General features: G+C 42.2%; 2 protein-coding genes across 2 annotated transcripts in view; one reads left to right on the forward strand and one right to left on the reverse strand.

The window, feature by feature from the left end:
* The window catches only part of LOC135486824 (uncharacterized), a 51,844-nt gene extending 48,227 nt beyond the window's left edge, over positions 1–3,617 (forward strand). Inside the window, exons 90-95 of the mRNA XM_064769926.1 lie at positions 161–366; positions 723–813; positions 1,659–2,042; positions 2,329–2,479; positions 2,804–2,952; positions 3,110–3,617. Of these exons, the coding sequence (XP_064625996.1) occupies positions 161–366; positions 723–813; positions 1,659–2,042; positions 2,329–2,479; positions 2,804–2,952; positions 3,110–3,471 (1,343 nt within the window). The 3' untranslated portion in view covers positions 3,472–3,617. The remainder of the gene's footprint in view (positions 1–160; positions 367–722; positions 814–1,658; positions 2,043–2,328; positions 2,480–2,803; positions 2,953–3,109) is intronic.
* Positions 3,618–10,472: 6,855 nt separating this feature from the next.
* LOC135486729 (ethanolaminephosphotransferase 1-like) lies at positions 10,473–16,657 on the reverse strand. Its single transcript, XM_064769801.1, has 9 exons — positions 16,604–16,657; positions 15,909–15,977; positions 15,454–15,646; positions 14,786–15,048; positions 14,277–14,397; positions 13,780–13,828; positions 12,996–13,176; positions 12,465–12,647; positions 10,473–12,103 (listed from the first exon to the last, which is right to left on the reverse strand). Exons 1-9 carry the CDS (start codon positions 16,655–16,657, stop codon positions 12,017–12,019), a joined length of 1,200 nt encoding a protein of 399 aa, XP_064625871.1. The 3' UTR covers positions 10,473–12,016.
* Positions 16,658–16,721: the final 64 nt, after the last annotated feature.

The raw sequence follows: 16,721 nt of genomic DNA on the forward strand, positions 1-16,721 counted from the left end.
TGACTACAGTCATAGCGGAAAGTGTTTAAAGTTGACATCACTACAGTGATGGCAGGAGGTGTATCAGGTTAACCTCCTAACAAAGAGGTGTACGAGGTTTGCCTAATCTTAAAACTGGAATCGACATGGATGAGTAATACTTGGTACATTTCTTCCCCAGTGAAAGCACTGCTTGGCTCCGGTGCGTACGCCATTCAATCCTCCACTGGTTTCTACATCGACATCACGCCGCCCGTCCTCGATAGCGACGTTGGTGTCATGTACATAGATGTGAAGCGTGGAGCATTCGAACCGGTTCATTACCAGAAGTCCAGTGACACGCTTAAGGTGATCTGGAAATGTGACGACAGTGAGAGTGGTATCAAGGTCAGTAAAGGTCATTACGGTCAGAGTAAATGTTCCTAAGTGAATGAACAGTGAAATGGGAAGCCTGTTGTAAGCAGACAATGTGCAAAACTTGATAGAAAGAAAAACTGAACGCTGGAAGTTTTCTGCTAGAGTAGTAGATGTTAATTTGTGATATCCTATACCGATTGAGCCCAAAATTTACTTTCATTATTCCCACATTTGTCAGTCCCCCACCCCCCTGATGAAATGACCGTGTCTATTTGCACTGATTTGATGGATAAAAGAGTTCAACAGCTCTGTTTGTTTCGTGGGAGACTTGGTCCCTCCATACATATCTCCAACATTTTTTTCAAATCTGTTTGTCGCATTTACAGGAAAACAGCTGGGCGATCGGTACGAAGCCAGGACAGACGGACGTACAAGGCTTCACCTCTGTTGGGATGCTTGGCACTGGTACAAAGACCGGTTTGGTTCTATTTAACCAACAGGCGTATTTTGTGACCATCATTTGCATCAACCACGCTGGATTGGAATTGCGAACAGTTGACTCAAAAGGTAAAGAGGCAAAAGCATGTAATCCTATTTCAATTTGCCTGTTCCCAGACATGAGCAAACAACTTTGAAATGGGTTGGACTCCTTCAGCTCCTACAGCATGGATAATCAGAATCATGATTAGACGTTAAAAGCTGGACATCTGACCAGTTTGTTTCTTCAAATTAAAAAAATCTTGACCAAACCTTTTTCTTCTTTAGGTGTGATGGTTCTTCTCGGCCAGCCAAACATCGATGACGTCACAACGACCCTGACTCATGCTACCGCCTTTGATTTGGTCCCTCCTGTCTACCCGACTGGAGCCATGCAGACAGACAGCCCAACAAAGGCTGGGGCAACATGGTCCAAGGCCAGTGATGCAAGCATTGGAAGATATGGTCAGCATTGAATTATCCTAAATCTCTACTGTTGCTGCTGTAAACGTATTTCTGTGGCTCTAAAGTTTTGCAAAAATCAGTTTTTTTAAAATGTCCATGCCAATGTCCATGTCGTCGGTCGTTTCAATATTTTGAATGGAGTTCTGTTTTGTTTATTTCAGAGTGCATCGGGACATCTTTAGAATCCATAGATGACAATATTTTGAATGGAGTTCTGTTTTGTTTATTTCAGAGTTCTGCATCGGGACATCTTTAGAATCCATAGATGACAATATTTTGAATGGAGTTCTGTTTTGTTTATTTCAGAGTTCTGCATCGGGACATCTTTAGAATCCATAGATGACAATATTTTGAATGGAATTCTGTTTTGTTTATTTCAGAGTTCTGTATCGGGACATCTTTAGAATCCATAGATGACGTCTTCCCATGTACCTGGCTTGCCGTTAACACCAGCGGCCGCGTTGACATAAAAGATGGTCACATCTACCTCAATAACATCAAGGGAAAACCGTTATCGCATTACATATTACCGGACAAAAACACAAGTATGACGGCGCTGAATAACAGTGATAATAGCTTTGAGATGGAGCCAGGACGTAACTTCTTCACCAAAATGAAAATCTGTAACGAGGCATACGCGTGTCGTTATAAGTTTGTCGGGAGTACGACGGTTGTGGAGAGCGGCAACGTCATCAATACAGAAGGCGCGTCGGGTGAAATCCCCCTGAGCGTAGGAGAAGATAGAGTGATGCCATCATTTACGGGTATGATTCATATTACAATGTTTTGCTAGCTTTTTGGTCGGGGAGGGGGGCAAAAGGCTCTCTCTCTGGAAGGGCAAAATGACACTTAATTTTGAAGTCTTTCGCCCAAACACATGGTCCAAAATACATCTCTTTGTGACAACTAAGATTTTAACGTCCATTTGACCTTACATTGTTGGCCACTGACCACTTCATATGCGAGTTTGACGAGAATTGATTAGTATTTGTGAGATGGACTATATTCACATGTATCAGTGTAAGTCTATGACGTTCCTACCCCCTGCAGGTCTCCAAGCCGGCCAAACAGTTACGATGGGCGTGATCGATAGCGTCAAGGCAAAGAAGAAATATGGCTCAGACGCAGTTGTGGATTTTGTACCCTACATCAATGACCCTCAGTCAAGCAGTAACCTTGTGGAGACTGACCTTCAAGGAAGGTGAGTGACCTTTGGTGCAGGCGCCATCATCAGGATCTTTGGGCATTGGCTTAACCTGGAGGGCAAAATGTACTTGAATAACGAATATACAGCCTTTTGTGTTCATTCTACCTTCTGGGTGCAGACACATAACCCAAATTGACATCATTTTTGGCACATCCTGGCATCCATCAGCTCTCTAAGCCGTTTGCTTCAAAGCAAGATCAAATTTGATGTTGAAAACTGTGGGTTACTGAGACATCAGTTTGAATGACTTGCTTTATCATAATGTTGCTGTCAATTTGGAGCTTGATTGTTTGCTCACACACTTCACTTATATTTCAGAATTGTTACGATGCCGGATACGAGTTTCTTTATATCCCCCGTTGGACAAGCTCCATTCAATACCGCCCTGAATGTCAAGATTATGGTCCCGTTCTCGAACGAAGTACCAGACGACTCACAGGAACGAATGTTACTCCACTGGGACCCAAGTAAGTCAGCTGAGGAGCGTGTCGGCGTAACAGTTGAGGTTTTCAATCCAGGATTGTAGGATCATCGCATTTTATCACCGGTATAGTCAGTAATCTTGTAATGCTGTTAGTTTGCACCTTTTTTCCTGTCAACATAAATTTGTCTTTCTCATTCCAGCTGAACTCACCTGGATGATGAGTGCCACCTGTGGGGAAATGCCAACAATAGTTCCAAATGAAAGTGGCAATACTGTTTCGACAGCTGTCTGCAAGACCAGGAAAAATTCCAAACAGGAATACTTCTCCGTGGAGACGCAGTTTATATTTGCGATTGTCCGTAAAACATCAAGCGGAAATGAGGTGGCAAAGAAAACCATCGACAATTTGTTAGACGCCATTGAAACGATTGACAGTGACGGCGACACTGAAAAGAAGGACCTCGAGATGAAACTCAAAATTGAAGCCCTCGAGAAACGCCTGTACGACCTCCGTGACGATGTGCAGAATCAAGAAGATATGATTGACGGAACAAATTTCTAACGAACGCTACGTTTTCCTGTAACCGATTAACTCTATGAACCCCAAGTCAATAATCAATGAGGATAACCATTTCCCATGAACTCATCGCTGGATTTTGTATAACCTCTAACATGTGTAACTGACGTCTTCAATATATGTGCTTCCAACCTGGGTATGTCTTCCATTTCTCAGACTGCATCGTGTATCTTTACGAAACTTGGTTGATTTTGTAGCACTCTCAAAAGTGTGACTGAAAACTGATTTAAAACCTGTTAAGTATGTTCCTGTTTGTCCCTGTTTGACCAGATATGTCTATACGTTTGGTTATCCAGAAGAAATATCATTCCGTAATCTTCTAGAAATGTGCAAGAAACTAATTCAAATCCTGGTCAGCTTGTGCCTCTTACAAGTATGAAATGCAACAACCAGTCAACATTTTCTGACAGGATATGATTATTGACAATATTACAAAAAATGTCTGTTAAAATGGTCTTTCAGATCTAATTTGTTGTCTCAAAAGTCTATGAAATGTGCTCATCTGATTTCCTAAGGGAACAACTTTTATATGTTTCAAACAAAGGATCTCAGTTTGTTGGGTTCTTCAATGATTGTTATCAAAATTAATAGAAAATGTGTTTTTGAAATGATTCCATCCCAGTTTTCAATATTTCAAGATTTATGTTGTTAAAAGATTGTATTTTCGAGAATTATTGAAATTGATTGGATATTTTTACATATATTTCTTCTATTTCAAGCACCAATATGATTGTAATCCGTCCATGGGTAATCTCTCAATATTTTTCAAACATGAGGACCTTACTCTTTTCTTGAAATTTACAACATCTGTTAATATCTGTCAGCGCGAAATAAACATTTCTTTAACAAAATTGGTCTTGTTATGTTTTCTGTCTTCTCTGCATCAGCATATAGTGTTTGTGAAACCATTCCTCCTTTGAGGGACAAAGTTATAAGGGGCGATTACTACTGAGCGGTCCACTGTCTCTCACAACCTGTAGCAGTGGTGAAGCAGGAGAAATAGTCCCCTGTCTTCCACAATGTGGTCTCCTGTCTTTCACAACATGGAGCTGGCAAAGCTGGAGAGAAAGTCCCCTGTCTGTCACAATCTGATCTTCTATCTCTCATAACTTGTAGTCGGTGAAGCAGGAGAAATAGTCCCCTGTATTTCACAATCCCTGGTCCCCTGTCTCTCACAACATGGAGCTAGCAAAGCTCGAGAGAAAGTCCCCTGTCTGTCGCAATCTGATCTTCTATCTCTCATAACTTGTAGTCGGTGAAGCAGGAGAAATAGTCCCTTGTCGTTCACAATCTGGTCTCCTGTCTTTCACAACATGGAGCTAGCAAACCTGAAGAAAAAGTCCCTGTCTTTCACAATCGGGCCACCTGTCTCTCATAACTTGCAGTCGGTGAAGCAGGAGAAATAGTCCCGTGAATCTGGTCCCCTGTCTCTCACAACATGGAGCTGGCAAAGCTGGAGAGAAAGTTCCCTGGCTGTTGCAATCGGGCCCCCTGTCTCTCATAACTTGTAGTCGGTGAAGCAGGAGAAATAGTCCCTGGTCTTTCACAATTTTGTCCCCTGTCTTTCACAACATGGAGCTGGCAAGCTGAAGTGAAAGTCCTCTGTCTGTCACAATCTTGTCCGCTGTCTCTCATAACTTGTAGTCGGTGAAACAGGAGAAATATTCCCTTGTCTTTCACAATCTTGTCCCCTGTCTTTCACAACATGGAGCTAGCAAACCTGGAGAAAAAGTCCCCTGTCTGTCACAATTGAGTCTTCTGTCTCTCATAACTTGTAGTCGGTGAAGCAGGAGAAATAGTCCCGTGAATCTGGTCCCCTGTCTCTCACAACATGGAGCTGGCAAAGCTGGAGAGAAAGTTCCCTGTCTGTTGCAATCGGGCCCCCTGTCTCTCATAACTTGTAGTCGGTGAAGCAGGAGAAATAGTCCCTGGTCTTTCACAATCTTGTCCCCTGTCTTTCACAACATGGAGCTGGCAAAGCTGAAGTGAAAGTCCTCTGTCTGTCACAATCTTGTCCGCTGTCTCTCATAACTTGTAGTCGGTGAAGCAGGAAAAATAGTCCCTTGTCTTTCACAATCTTGTCCCCTGTCTTTCACAACATGGAGCTGGCAAAGCTGAAGTGAAAGTCCTCTGTCTGTCACAATCTTGTCCGCTGTCTCTCATAACTTGTAGTCGGTGAAGCAGGAGAAATAGTCCCTGGTCTTTCACAATCTTGTCCCCTGTCTCTCCCAACATGGAGCTAGCAAACCTGGAGAAAAAGTCCCCTGTCTGTCACAATTGAGTCTTCTGTCTCTCATAACTTGTAGTCGGTGAAGCAGGAGAAATAGTCCCTTGTCTTTCAGAATCTTGTCCCCTGTCTTTCACAACATGAGCCGGCAAACCTGGAGAAAAAGTCCCCTGTCTGTCACAGTCGGGTCTCCTGTCTCTCATAACTTGTAGTCGGTGAAGCAGGAGAAATAGTCCCTTGTCTTTCACAATCTGGTCCCCTGTCTTTCACAACATGGAGCTGGCAAAGCTGAAGAGAAAGTCCTCTGTCTGTCACAATCTTGTCCGCTGTCTCTCATAACTTGTAGTCGGTGAAGCAGGAGAAATAGTCCCCTATCTTTCACAATCTTGTCCGCTGTCTCTCCCAACATGGAGCTAGCAAACCTGGAGAAAAAGTCCCCCGTCTGTCACAGTCGGGTCTCCTGTCTCTCATAACTTGTAGTCGGTGAAGCAGGAGAAATGTTCCCCCTGTCTTTCACAATCTGGTCCCCTGTCTCTCAGAACCTGTAGCAGCTGGTGAAGCAAGAGAAATAGTCCTCTGTACAAGCTGGTTCCCTGTCTCTCAGAACCTTCAGCTGGTGAAGCAGAGAAATGGTCCTCTATCTCTTAAAATTCGGCCCCATGTCTCTCACAAATTGGAGCTGGTGAAGCAGGAGAAATGGTCCGCTGTCTTGTTCACAATCTTGTCCCCTGTCTTTCACAACCTGTAGCCGGTGAAGCATAGTCCACAGTTTTTCACAATTTGGTTCCCTGTCTCTCTATCTGGTGTACCAGGAGGAAAGGTTCACTGTCTTTCACAATTCGGTTCCCTATCTCTCACGACTTGTAGCTGCTGAACCAGGAAAAATGGTATCCTGAACATCCGACGATACATGTGTAGCAGGAGGAACAATCCTCTGTATTTCACAGATTCATGCAGCTGGTGTAGCAGGAGAATATGGTCCCTTGTCTTTCACAACCAGCGGCTAGTGTAATAGGAGGAATAGTCGTCGCTCGTTCACAACGGGTAATGTGGCTGGTATAGCAGGAGCAATATAGGCCCGTCTTTCGAAAAACAGGAGGTATCGTCTCAGCTTGTTTTACAACCGGTGGCTGGTGTAACATGTCGTGTAATCTCCTCTTTTCCACAACAGTTGTGGAAAAGTATAATTTATACTGGTTACTTTTGTAGATGAATGAATAGTCCACTGTCTTTCACAAAATGTGGCTGGTAAGGCAGAAGGAATAATCCCCGTTCTTTCAGAACTTGTGGCTGGTGTAGCAGAAGGATTGGTCCCTGTATTTCACAACCTGCGACTGGGCATTGCAGGATGAATAGTCCCCTGTTTTTCACAACTTGGTCTCATGTCCCTCACAAGCTGAATATGTAGTCCCAGATCTTTCACAGCTTGAGACTGGTGCAGCATGAGGAATAGTTCCCTGTTTTTCGCCCGTGTCTTGATCCCCTTGTCCCATATCACAACCTGTTCTTGCTGAAGTAGGAGGAATGGTCACCTGTCTTTAACACATTGTGGCTACTTTAGCAGGAGGAAGAAAACACCAGGTGCATGATCAACTTCAGATAGGCTACTTGGGCTGTCTCGGCGGTCAGGTTGTGCCTGTCCTCAAGTGCACCGTGAGATAGCTCGATCTACCACAGGCAGAAGTGTCCTGAAATCGTCTCATGTGAATTGGCTGTGTCAGGGAGCTTCATAAGGGACTTGCTGCATTGGTTGTACCAGGGATATCCCAGAGCTACATGAAGTACTTGAGTTGTCACAATGGTCAGGCTGTGCCTGTCTTCAAGTGCACAGCAAGATAGAAGCTCTACCGTAGGGAGAAGTGTCCTGACATTGTCCAAAGTACATTGGCCGCATCAGGGGCATCCTAGAGCTACATGAGGTATTTCAGTTGTCTCAATAGTCAGGTCAGGCCGGTATCCAAGCGTACGGTAAGAGGGGCGCTCTACCAAAGGCGAAAGGGTTGTGACATTGTCCCAAGTATATTGGCTGTATCAGGGAGCTTCAAAAGGGACTTGAGGGGGTCTCAATCATGGTCGGGACCCGAGACAGTGGGATAAAAGCCCCCCCCCCCAAAGACAGGTCCTGACATTGTAGACAGGTCCTGACATTGTCCCTAGTTCATTGGCTGTATCAGGGACACTCCGGAGCTACACGAGGTAGCTGTCTCAATGGTCGGGTTGGGCCTGTCTTCAAGTGCACAGTGAGATAGAAACTCTACCAAAGACAGGGTTGTAACATTGCCCCATGTACACGAGCTGTATCAGGGACACCCCAGAGCCACATGAGGTACTTGATTCATCTCAATGGTCGGGTTGGGCTTGTCCTCATCAGTGCACAGAGAGAACTCTACTAAAGGCAGACAGGTCCTGACATTGTCCCAAGTACATTTGCTGTATCAGGGACATCCTGGAGCAACATGAGGTACTTCAGTTGTCTCAATGGTCATGTTGGGCCTGTCTTCAAGTGCCTAGGAGCTCTATCAAAGGCAGAAGTGTCCTGACATTGTCCCAAGTACATTTGCTGTATCAGGGACATCCTGGAACAACATGAGGTACTTCAGTTGTCTCAATGGTCGATTGGGCCTGTCTTCAAGTGCCTGGTAACATAGGAGCTCTACCAAACGCAGAAGTGTCCTGACATTGTCCCAAGTACATTGGCTGTATCAGGGACATCCTGGAACAACATGAGGTACTTCAGTTGTCTCAATGGTCATGTCGGACCTGTCTTCAAGCGCCTTGTAACATAGGAGCTCTACCAAAGGCAGAAGTGTCCTGACATTGTCCCAAGTACATTGGCTGTATCAGGGACATCCTGGAACAACATGAGGTACTTCAGTTGTCTCAATGGTCATGTTGGGCCTGTCTTCAAGAGTACAGTGATAAAGAACCATTTCAAAGTCCTGATTCCTTGATAAGTGAGATCATACAGCGACAAAACAAATTCAAAAAAGTTCATCTCATACAAGCAGTCAAATATTTATTCCATGAAATCAATTAGGGTCATAACAACACATAATAACATATGTATGTCCTCATTGCTTCAACCAAGATGACACAAAAGATTTTTCTTTTTTTCTTCAGAAAGCAAAGATGCAATGATAAAAATCATGAACCACATGCCACACTCCCTGACCAAGTGACTTTATCACTCTGACTTGAATGGGTTTTGCTATGCTCCCTAAGGCAGGGATGCCAATGAGCTGAAACTTTTTTCTTATAAAAATCTTGTCGTTTGATCAGCACACACATGTACACAAATGCCTCTAAAATGCTCATTTTTGGTCCAATTTTGAAAATCCAAAACTCTGCAGAGAGAAGAGACAGAGATCTTTTTATTCCAGCTGTCAAATTAGCATTTGAAAGAGGAAAAATCTTAAATCTGGCTAAAATCTGAAAGTTGACACCCCTGCTATGGGTTGCCTGCAATGCTTACAGCAACAATCAGACTGTATTTGGCTTAGTCAGAGGTAAAAAATACAGGGTGATGGAGAATATTGCAGTGGATCACTAGCTGCACGAGACACGAAGTATGGACACAAAAAGTCTACAATACAAATCCTGTAGTTCACAAAACTAAGGCAGACCCCAACACCAACTATAAACAGCATGTCATCTACAACCAACTATAAACAGCATGTCATCTACCACCTACTCACCAAGCTAAGTACTTTGTTTATTCATAACTAATTTGTACCCAAAACCTAAAAAATAGAGAGCACCAGTTTAAGATTACAGACTATGCTGTGTGGTCATCACTAGTATTTCCATTTCACGGCCCTATATTTTCCCTTTTCCAGTTTTCGCTTCAATTAATTTCTGCAACTGATGCACCATCTATGATTAAACCATTTGATTGAACATTTTCTCTCACCTTAAGTAAGCATTCGTGTGCTCGAATTGTGAAAATATTAGGAAAGATATAAAGGAGTTTACAATATTTCTCTATATGCTAAGGACACTTCTCATCTTATGAGAGCTGTGAAGCATCAATATCTTGCAATGCAAGGTACTAGAGACAGAACTCCAATAGTATTCCATTGACGATCTTGATATGTTACATGTGATTCCCAAACTAAACCAAATTAGGTCCTACACATTTATATGCAACCAATACTGTTTACCAGTGACACCTAATACCGCGAACTGAAGAGCAAATACGTGACCATGAATGGCAAAACGATTTGCAACACCCCGTACATTCAGGTTACATCATTTGGTAAGTGACGTCCGAGGGTAGAGTGCTGTTAACGCTATTGTTTTGACATTCATATACACCGGTTTGGAGTCCACTGTGCTGATCACGACGTCATCTTTCAATGCTGTGCGGAGCCGTGATGGACGGCAAACGTTTCGTTGTGGATGGCAAATGATAACAAAACGTCAGGGCCACAATGCTGGAAACAAATCAAGTTTATGCTTTGTCAGTTTCATGAAGTCATAGAGTCCAGCGCTGCTGTACTCGCACAGCAACATCATTTCCCGTCCAAGACTATATTTTTTGCCATCCAGTGACGTCATCTGCACTTCATAATCTGGAGACAGTTATGACCAAATTGTACACCTTGAATCGCATAATTTCTACAATAGATTAAAAACAAATTAAGTATTACACAGCAACCTATCCAGTGCTTTACCTACAGTGACAGCTAGGCGACAGAACAGGAGATGGGAGTGATCACTCCAACTCCCGTAACTCCCGCAAATTCTTTGCGGGAGTGATGGACATTTCCCGTGGACATCCTTGCTTCAACTTCAATTACTGTACATTACTTACGTAAAATGCCATCACGGGAGTGAATTGATCACTACTCTCACACAAATTCCTCCCGACTGCCACTGTACCTATAATATTTTGAAACAGACATTTCACTCTTCATGCAAAAATAAAATCTACCACTATCAACTCAACTTTGAAATCAACTTAATACACTAGATAATTATTCATAAATACTAATACAGTGCATTTCAAAAAATCATGGCACAGTTTACAATGATACTGAATAACCAGGCAAAAGTTATTTAAATAAAAGTTATACACCCTCACAACTGTATAATGTTGCAAACAGAAAGAAGAAGACTGTATCATGTTTTTCGAAACACCCTGTATATCTTTTGATCATACATGTACATACAAACACCAACAATGTTTAGCATCTTACTTTAACAACATCAAGGTGTAACTGGTGTAGTGGGTCACTTGTCAATATGGCTACTTTTAAAGACCAGGTCTGTATGTGTGCATTGTTTACTACCGGTAGTGATAACAAATATGGCAATAGTGCAGTATAAACTATACACACCAGCTCAATGAAACATGGTATGTATACTGTTCATTTAAGTGCGTACATCAATGTTCAATGTGTAATAACGTAAATGTAATTTCAAATCTGAAATTCAATTTCAAATTTCAAAATTTGATGAAACAAACCCGAGCCTTTGCTGATGACCTTGAAATGATGCAACTAACATTTGACTTGAGTTCAATTGGAATCATAAAGAAATCACAGAGAATCTGGAAAGCAACTATAAAACTTTTTTTTTAAATAACAGAAGAAAAATTATACATCCGTTCTGGAAAGATAAGCATGAGCTCTTTGGGTAAGCACCTGAATATACAGGGTGTCAAAAAACTATTTATTAAATTATTTCTAGAATAAAATAAAATGTACATCTTCATATGTACCCAGGAATATACTGTGTCGATTGGTTGAAGGTGGTTTAGGGGTGCCTGTACAAAAGGCTCATTATTTTACTTGTTATAGGCCTAATTTTTCTTCACTGTCCCGTACATACAGGCTGACTAATAGTTCTCGGAGACACAGATTCTCAAAAATGTTCAATGACCATGTTGGTGACTGTCCTACACTTTCAGCGCCATCCGGCGAAGATCTTTGTTACTTTTTCGACCAAAAATTCCCCCCTCCGGCCGTATATTAGTTCTCTTAAGGCTTCAACTTAAAGTAACATGAACGCCACCTTCAGGATGATGAAGGAACTGACTCAGTCAGTTGACGTCTTGAAGCTAGTTGTGAAGCGAGTCTGACTTCGGGAAATTTTTGAGTCGAGTCAAACTGTGAAATTGTGGAGAACACTGTAAATTTTTTGGACAGCTTAGTCACTGCTTGACCGTATAAAACACACTGACTTCTGTGATTGAATCATGCACCCGTTTTCTAAAAGTGGCTGACAAGAACCATAAAATATAATTTGATTGGCCTTAAGAACTTACACCAAGGCAGTGCCTAAATCAGTACCCGTGATTTTCTATTTCCTCTTTAGGTTATTGGTCACTTTCTCTCTCTTTTCAAGTGTCAGAGCGTAGATGTTCAACTTGTCGCACAACTGCCGCACCTGAAATCAAAGACGAGATATGGAAATAAACACTTGATATTCGTCACAAGGACCTCTCTGGCCTTTGCTCCATGGAGTTGTCTTGGAGAGACAGGCTCTGCTCCTGGTTCTGGTAGTTTAATTTGCGGTCCTTCAGAGGGGAGTTTAACGCGAATGAGTGAGGCATACCTAGCAATACTGCACAATGGGATAGTTATGCCATTTTCGATTCTTTCAAACTTTCCATCAGTGGTTGTTCAGTTGATACAACAATGGGTACAAGGTGGCCAAGAGGTGAGGGTTAAAAATGAGTATCAAGCCCTCTAGTCACAGTGTTGTCCTTGATAGACATCATTCTGAGGATCGAGTCACCTCAACCTACCACGTTAAAGCCATAATGAATGTGTGCAATTGTCACGAAAATGCAGAGCCCCCACGCCATCTCCATCTCATACTTGGCTAAAGTTGTACACAGGACGGCTCCGACCACCAATATCAGCGGCACCAGCAGCCAGTTGAAGCCGCTACAGCGAGTTGAACTCATCTGGCTTACAATTAGACGACACTGAAAAAAGGAATGAAACAAAGTTGAGGCGTGGTTGTACATGTATGTACAGTGGAACCTCCCTTAGCAAACACCTTGATAATGTCCTCGAGTCTACATTTTATACATTTGCACTGGAGTGCACTGAAATTTGTTTAATTCATGAAATTTTATTTACGGCAGTTGTCAGATTTTTTACTTGGATGTATGGCTGCAAATCCTCAAACGAAATACATCGACATACAATTACAAAAACCTTGCATAAATCTGCACTAGCAGCATAACACACACAAGGTAAAACTACGAAATAAAATCAAGGCACTCCAAAAAGGAATCTTATAGTTAATGTTAATGCAATAACATACTCACGGTGATATTTGAGAAAATGGTTCCTAGCGTCCAGTAGACTAATCTTGCTTGGTGAAGTAGAATATTGGCCGGGGACAGGTAGATCCACAGGGTGATGAGGATGAATAAAGCAAAACACGACAGCAGCGGCCGCATCGCTTCGTAAAATCCATACATTTTCCCGGTCTTGTCTTTGTATGCTCTGAAACAGTGATAAAACATGATGAGGCCTTGGTAAGGATCGCACCGATTACAAACCATTAAACAGGCCAAGCTAGACCTTAGCTATTCAAAAGCAGAACACTGCCATCATTGAACATGAGCTGCTCTGATTATCAAACGGTATAAGTTATCATTCATCATTGACTTGGTGACTTATTTTCTACCAGAGCTTGGACTTGGTATTCTAGAGCATCTATCAGGAAGGAGGCAGGAGACTTAACAATATACTCAATCTTCGAACCTTGGCCTCATTTCCATTAGTCGGGGTCATTCCGTGAACAAGATGGACAGTTGTCATCGGAACTTTTTAGGTTCGTAATAGAACCATCTCAATGTGGTTACTGTTTGAAGAAACATGCTCAATTTCAGCATCTTTCAGGAAGTCCATATACAGTAGAACCTCTCTCTATTGGGGACACCCTGGGACTGACAAGTGCAGTCCTTGATAATAATAGAGAGGTGTCCTGATTAGAGAAGACGTATTGACTGGAAACAACCAATTTGGGACCAAAAGTAGTTTCATTAATAGAGAGGTGTCCACTTAGGGAGGTTCCACTGTATTTCCTTTACAATGAGTTCATACCTGTACACATTATACATCGTCATTGGCAGCGACATCCCCAATGATCCCACTGAAATGGAAGAAACGTTTGTATAACAAAAGCAATACAAGTCTTAGGGGCTTTCTTGAACAGTTATAATCACTCTATTATTGGAGAATCCTTGCTCAAAGCAGTGTCTCCAAGTACTCAAACTCAAAGGGGATGTTAACCCCTTGATGCCTGACCCATCGGTACATTGCATAAATCTTTTTGCTGAACTGCCTGCACTTAGTTAGCACCGCAAATCCCACAGGTTGCACCATCTGCAAATCACAGCTTGAACTAAACATCTTCATGGAGTTTATCTCCATGTGGCAAAGGTTGTGGTGGTGATATAATCACTAAGTTTTGAATCCTCACAGCAGGCAGAGGAACGATTCCAATTGGTTGACTCTCTGCATTTTGACCTCACTAATCCAGACACCTCTCTATTAAGGACAGCACTTGTCAGTCAAGATTCTACTGTTATATCACTTACTAAATAATGATAAAAGAGACAAATCAGCAACAGTCACTGTCCCAATGATAGGCAGCAAGATGGTGTTTTTCCAGAACTGGTAGCCAAACGCGAATGTTATAAGATAAGCTCCCGTCATGGCCTGAAATAAAGCAAAATTGTTATAAAACAGTGTAAGAATTGCTCCTCCCCAAAGGACTGCACTGCCAAAGGGTTCATATTAAAGAGGTTCAGCTGTATATAAACCTTGTCCACAGTAGTGCATCACCCCATGACTCCACAACACCCAAAAACAGAAACCCGCCATTTTCGCTGGGATTTTATTTTTGCACATATCCACAATTCGCGAAACTAAAGATGCCCCAAATATTTTTGGAGTAGAATAGCCGATCCCAATTTCCTAATCCACCAAAAGAAGTATGTTGAGACTTTAAGTTTTGTGTAAATAGCCCAGATTAGATAAAGTAATATCAACAATTGATAAAGCCTTTGTAGATTCTTGGTGATATGAACAAGCATGTTTCACTTACCAGTTGGCTGATATCATAGCCCCATGGCAAAAACAAGATTCCTGTATTGTATTTCTCCCAATGCGACATGATGAAGCAACCGAGGACACAGGCGAGGACCAGGTAGAACGTGTAGGCATTGGCCCCCCAGTCGTCACGACCAAATACGGAGTAGATGGCCACAGGGAGGCAGAGGGCAGCCCAGCTGTCGAGGCCGTGATCAAACAACTCGCCGAGTGGCGTGCTGGAGTTTGTACGCCGCGCTTGCTTGCCATCGCATCCATCTGTAACAGTGAGAAGACACCCTCAATTAAACTTAAAAGAACATAGTTACTTTCTTATAAAATCACAAAATATGCATCAGAATTACGATTTTTAGAAAATGATTCCATGACACGTGCCTGTCACAAAGCCAAAGCGGCTATAGTCACCCAACAAATCACAAATTCAAAGAGGTGCACAAATTTGGCAGTCAACAGTACCATTTTTTTTATCCTAAACAAACCATACTGCATTTTGCATCAGATCCTAGGTCCATGGCTGATATGAATTAAGTCTAGCAAATGCTCTTAATTCAATTTTGTACAGAAAGGCCTTGTGTAAATGTACATGGAGCTTTAGATAAAAGCATTTGCTGGTCTTTATTCACATCGCCCATTGTTTCAAGAGAAAAAAAAATGTTGACTTACCTAAAGTGTGAGATATGAAGTTATTGAGCCCGCAAACAAGCCACACCCAGGCCGGGATGGGAGGGTATTCAAGGACCTGGTCTGAAGCTGCCCAAAAGTGAGGATCATAATAGGTCAGCAAGAAGAAATTGACAAGCAGCTGTACGAAACCAGCCAGAGTCATTAAGTTTGGGGCCAACCATCTTGGTAGAAACTGCAATAAGAAAAATCGAGTGGAGAGGTAAAAAATAGCAAGTTTTGGGCCAACCATCTTGGTAGAAACTGCAATGAGAAGCCATTGCAAAATACCTTATGCAGCTAGGCTATCTCCAATAGAATTTTTTTCTGGGCAGTCTGAAAAAGGGGGTGTTGGTCTGGCTGAGAAACTCCTGGACTCATTTTCAAATAATTTGCGAAGAATCTATTTTTACACCAAATATGCTGATAACTAGTGGTAACAATAAAAAACCACTCACCTTAACTACCCAATTCCAGAATGGATGTGTCACGTAATTACTCACAGGACTGTTGTCAACAGAACTGTACTGAAAGCAAAAGGGATGAAAAATGTGATTTTGAGTTCTATTGGGATTTTTCTGGAAAGAATTTTAAGTTTAGGTTTAGGATGATTTACTCTGGCAAGAGATTGCGTCGCCATTGAGATTGAAGAAATGTCATTACTCGCAACATTTTTTCAATGCCGCCAAACCCTTTGAATACTGTAAGGAGATATGCGTTAGAGGTCATGTCAGTTCGTGCAAACCATACCATCATCATACGCCGATACTAGGCGATACGGGACCAACATGTAGGCAAAGCTCCGGTGTTGTAAGGTTTACTGGAAAACCCCACTCTCAATCTGCCGTTTTGACTTGAGGTCGTTTTGACCTAGAGCCATTTTGAACGGTACAGGAGGTGAAAACAACTTAAGTTATGATGAAGACCAAAGTGTCCTAAATTAGAAACAAATGTGTCCACATACTACACAACATGCATGCAGTACACGGCAAGGGCTTCAAAAAGCTTTCGATTGTCGGATACATGCAGTAGAAATCATAATTTCAATGAATAAAGCGCGAGGTGAGAAATCGAAGGAATGATATGTATGGAGATCATCATTAGGCAATATTCTGATCGCTTCTTGAGAAACAAAATCGACAATATCACTAACTTTATAGGTATCAAATCCCCGCAGAATTTCATCCGACAGATAATTGAACGACATCTTGTCAGCGTGTAAACTCAAAGGTGATTGGTCAAAATGCTTTAGAATAGTTTTTTTCATCCAA

This window comes from Lineus longissimus, chromosome 4, assembly GCF_910592395.1.
Source record: "Lineus longissimus chromosome 4, tnLinLong1.2, whole genome shotgun sequence".
In the NCBI taxonomy this organism is placed as follows: domain Eukaryota; kingdom Metazoa; phylum Nemertea; class Pilidiophora; order Heteronemertea; family Lineidae; genus Lineus; species Lineus longissimus.

Coding starts and splice junctions, on each gene's coding strand:
- LOC135486729 (XM_064769801.1), bottom strand. CDS start 16,657: ATGTCGTTCAATTATCTGTCGGATGAAATTCTGCGGGGATTTGATACC. Junction 15,978..16,603: donor GGGGATTTGATACCTATAAA/GTTAGTGATATT, acceptor TTTTGCTTTCAG/TACAGTTCTGTTGACAACAG. Junction 13,177..13,779: donor ACGATGTATAATGTGTACAG/GTATGAACTCAT, acceptor TCACTGTTTCAG/AGCATACAAAGACAAGACCG.